General features: G+C 36.2%; 1 protein-coding gene across 1 annotated transcript; it reads right to left on the reverse strand.

Moving 5' to 3' along the window:
* On the reverse strand, positions 864 to 4,519 carry LOC107639825 (E3 ubiquitin-protein ligase At1g63170). The gene is made up of 5 exons (XM_016343439.2): positions 3,747 to 4,519; positions 2,716 to 2,835; positions 2,469 to 2,601; positions 1,792 to 1,953; positions 864 to 1,294 (listed from the first exon to the last, which is right to left on the reverse strand). Exons 1-5 carry the CDS (start codon positions 4,283 to 4,285, stop codon positions 1,124 to 1,126), a joined length of 1,125 nt encoding a protein of 374 aa, XP_016198925.1. The 5' UTR covers positions 4,286 to 4,519; the 3' UTR covers positions 864 to 1,123.

Raw genomic sequence — 4,818 nt, forward strand, 5'->3', positions numbered from 1 at the left:
ATAGAAAAAATTTAAAAAAATAAGAAGAAAAAAAATTTACATTTCACAATACTTTTTTCTTGTGTCTCTTTCTCATTATTTTTACTCTTCTCTACTAAACAGTAGTTATTTACGATCTTTTTTTATTATGACTTCTTTTCTAATTGTTTTACCTTTTCTACCTGAATCATCATCATTTTTATACCTGCAGCTTCCTTTATTTCTTTCTCTTTTCTCAGCTCTAATCTCTATTTTCTTTTTTCTTTTCTGACTCAAAAAGATACGAAGTTTCTCCCAGCAAGATAAGCTCTCGAGAATGTTCAAAATATGACATAGAGCCCACAAAAATATCTCATTAATAATAAAAAAATTACATTTAATATGAGCAAATAAAATTTCTCATCCAGAAAATCCATTCCCAATTCACAGAGGCGGTTTTGAATTAAAAATTGACTAGCCTTACCGTACCTAAAACATTTTCAATGTCATGTACCAATATACAATGTTTACTCACTTGCTACCTACATGATTGTATGAGGACAAAGGTTATTTTTTCCTCACGGTGTTCACTAAGTCGGTAGATCTAAAACTAATTTGTAGTATATCTAAACTTCGTTTAAAAATTTATCACTGAAATTTATCACTTATCAATAAATTAACCGTATAAAAAACTTATTGTTATTGTAACATCAAACGTACCTCATAATAAACGGGACTATCATATGCTGGTTTGCCACAGTAAAATTGAAAATGGAAGCTTTGATTTAGTAGCAATATTAAAGCCTCAAATACTGTAACCTGCAATTTAGAAGAGATTTCACCAAACCACCAATTATGACTAGAGATTATTTAGAATTGTATGAAGAAAACCTATCACATGAGTATACTTTTGAAAATGGCATATATATTATTATATTTATCAAATGTGAAATTACAGGAGACCAACATTTATACACGGATTTTTTAATATTTCAATTCAAGCTTCATGGCCATATATATTATGAGATAAATAAGGAGAATTCAACTTCTTTATACAAACTCAGAAACAAAGTGTTTCGGAATATGGTTAGCTCTGAAATATACATCACTGAGATGGATGTAACAGATTGGTTTTCTCCTAATGAACTTCATTGAAGGGCTTGGTTCAAACTTCTTGGTGGTGATTACTAGTCCTTAAAATGTTTAACTTGCAGAGAGGACAGGTGGCATTTAGAAGCAGCCATTTGTCGATGCACGTGCAATGGAAATGGTGGTTGCATGGAAGTTCTCTGAGTTCAGCACCATCATCATAGGCAGAAAGGCAGATGCAGCATTCCTGTAATGTTTTACCACAAAAACATCAATGTCCCTATGTCAGAAATGAAGATTTGTTGCTCAAGTTTTTATTTGGAATGCAAAATTGGGAAACTGAAACAAGTAATTTGAAGCCCAATTACACTAACCACTCCTAAAGTTGAGTAATATCACACACAATACCGTCGTTGTCAGTGTCGTATTTATAAGGAAGGTAAGTGTCAATTCGCATAATGCAAACAAGACATGGATAAAATATAAGTATAGCAACATACCAACAGGATAAAAAGGGGAACATACCAACAGAAGCTTAAAATATAAGTAGCAACAGTATAACTGTTTTTAGCAACCCCTTCATGATTAATAAACAAACAAGCGTGGAAAAACCCTTTGTATTCATCATTAAGCTTCAGGACCAAGACATGGATAAATGCAAATACATATAAAAATAGGCAGCCAGTTTCAAGCCATGACCATTTTTATACTAGATTATATTTTGCCAATATGCAGGGGACTTACTGCATCTTCTAAGGCAATAGCATGTTCGGCAGTTGCTTCGCTGTCGCATTGCATCATTATTCCTTTGGAAGATTCTGGAATATCATCTTCTTTCTTAGATTCCTTTATCACTCTGAACTTGTATTTTGGCAACTGCTCAATTTCTTCCTTGGTTGCCCCTTCCTGTCCCCACATTAAGGTCAAAGTAAGTCTGATTAAAGTTGGAAATGGTGAAATATGAAGGATATGCCAGTTCGTGACTAAAATATGAGCTAACAAAAAATATTTGGCGAGAAACCAATTGCAGTGCGTTAAAAGTTAAACTTCCATGAATTGCACTGTCTCTAGAGGCATGGGAAAGATGTAAGATGTGAATCCCTTCTTCAATTTATAAAGGTCATTATTGACCAAAACACAAATATGAAGAAATCACAGGCTAAAATACACTTAAAAAATTGGAGTGCTAGGACTAATTTAGCCTTCAAATTTTCAGAGAACAATACCCAACACAGTTTATTGCAACAGAAAAATTCAAAGAAACACCATTATTGACCACTAGCTAGTTTGTAAATCTCGTTATCATTCGGAAATAAACAGATGCAGATAAAATTATAAAAGACTAAAAGTACTAAATTAATTATATAAGCATCTCAGGAAAATAAAAGCCAGTAAAGAATCAAATACAAGAGCTTAGTTACCTGATCTGCTACAACATACAAGATAGCAAGTATGCATGGCAGGCAACAGCAAACAGCAATACCAATCAGACATGCAACAGCAACACAAAGCAGCACAATCACAACGTCAAAAGCAAGGAATGTAATGCAGATCCTGCAAAATACAACATACACAACCATCACAAAATATGCATGGAAGAATATGGGATGAATTCATAGAAAAAACAAGATTTTAACCAGATATATACAGTTCCAAGACTTGACTAACCAATAAAGCTGAGGTGAGTCCCTCGTCAAATTCTGGCCACCGGCAGTTACCCAATAGAACCCAATGACCCACCATATAAATGAAAGCATGGTATTTGCTGACTCAACATGCTTCGTGATGCTGACATAACAATGGACATTTCAATTAGACAATTACAAATAATGTAAGAAAAAACACATTCACTATGCAACCTCGGATGTAAAATACAGAAAAGCATAAAACTTACTAAAAGAATGATTTGATGTCATTAAACTATGAGGAGAGGAAGAGAGGATGACTAAGAATTATAGAAAAAGAAAAAGAGAGGGTGACTAGGGAATGATAATGAACAGCATATTATGTCACCAACGTGCACATCTCCTTGCATAGACGGTTGGTGAAAGAACCAGATTGTAGGTTAACACAAGAGAAGGTTGGACAATCAATCTTAACCACCTATCAGTCTATCACAAGCTTTCTATAGCCTCATTCCATACCCCAAATACAAACTTCACTTTACCATGAAATTAAACCATCCCCCAAGAGGTTAACAGTTAACACACAATCGGCAAACACTAATTGACCCTCAATATCAGTGACATCTACTACAGTCTTCTCACAATGTCACCTCTAAAGCAAAGAAGCTTCCGCCTATCAGTATCAGTTACTGCACTTGGGAGGACCATGTTCTGGTTCTAAATTTCGGTCTCAATCATAAGTGTGTTGCAATGCAAAAAAATTACAGGAAAACGCATATGAAACTGCAGCAATAGCAATATTGAGGCAGCAATTACAGCTAGGAATTGCAATTCAAAAACCATTATAAGCAAATCCACAATTGCATAATTTATCCATGTCATGAATCCGACTACCTAATACATAAACACAACCTCACAACCTCTTCAATTCAAGCTTAGGACTGGTTTAGGGTTATGCAGAATTTAAATTTCTACACACTAACAATGGACACATATATTGCAACAAAATACAGTTATGCAGAATTTAAATTTCTACACACTAACAATGGATAAAAATAATTCCCCCAAGTATACCTGTTATCATCAGTGTGCAGAAAGCGCTCAACATTATCATAATCCAAATCATCGCTCTCAGAGCTGAAACTCCATTCCCTATCAGCACCACCATTAGAAGAAGTAGAACCGTCTTGGCTCCTCCGCACTCTCCTTCTTTTATTGAACTCCACAACAACACACAGCGAATGAATCAAACCTTGCAACAAGTACCCTACGATCCACACCCTCAAGGGAACACATGGCTCCTCTTTCGTGCTGACGCACAGCACCGCCGCGCCAACAAGAGCAACCGCCAGGTTCCAAAGCACGTCCACCACCACCACCGGTTTCGAGTAGGCCCAGTCGCTCTGCCGCCCCTCAAGCTCCGCCGCCGCCGCCTCCCGGACCCGAACGGATGGTTCCCGGAGCATCATTCTCCGCCCTGAGGCCTGACGGAAGAGACGAGCCGCCGTACGAAGTGGAGGTGGTGTGCGCCGGAGGAAGCGGCGGCTTCGGAGGAGGAACGGCGCCGTGTCCACGGCGGCCGGAGAGGACGGCGAAGCGTTTGTATTTTGCATCAGAGAAAATTCTTTTTTTTTCTGGCAAATTTTTGTGCTTGTAGAAAGATGAAATTGGGGTTTGTGAGAATTTATGGTTTTTGAGAGAAACGGTTAATTGAAATTGAAGCCGAAGATGGAAACTTTTCTGAAGGGAAATTATTAGGGTGAAGTGAAAAATGGATTTTGAATCGCGGAAAGTGAATTCATTTGGAATCAACAGTGTGAGATTTTAACTGTTGAACTGGATTGGAGCTGAATAATTGTGATTTCCTTGAAAAACTGAGGGTTAAAACTGTGATTTCACTTTGTATGTTTTTTAATCTTTGTTGTAACGTGTTTAAATTTCAAATCACTTAATCAAAACCTCACTAAACTGAAGTTTGTGTAAGAAAATTGTTTTATGATATTAACACGTGTTGTAAGAGATAATGCATTACAAGGTAACTACTAACTACCAGTGTAACTCGAATAGCTTTTTACGGAATTTTGTGTCAGACATTTTTGTTTTTAAAAAATTTATTACATTAAAATTTTTTAATTTTATAAAATAA

The sequence above is a fragment of the Arachis ipaensis genome, chromosome B04 (assembly GCF_000816755.2).
Source record: "Arachis ipaensis cultivar K30076 chromosome B04, Araip1.1, whole genome shotgun sequence".
NCBI classification, from domain to species: Eukaryota; Viridiplantae; Streptophyta; class Magnoliopsida; order Fabales; family Fabaceae; genus Arachis; species Arachis ipaensis.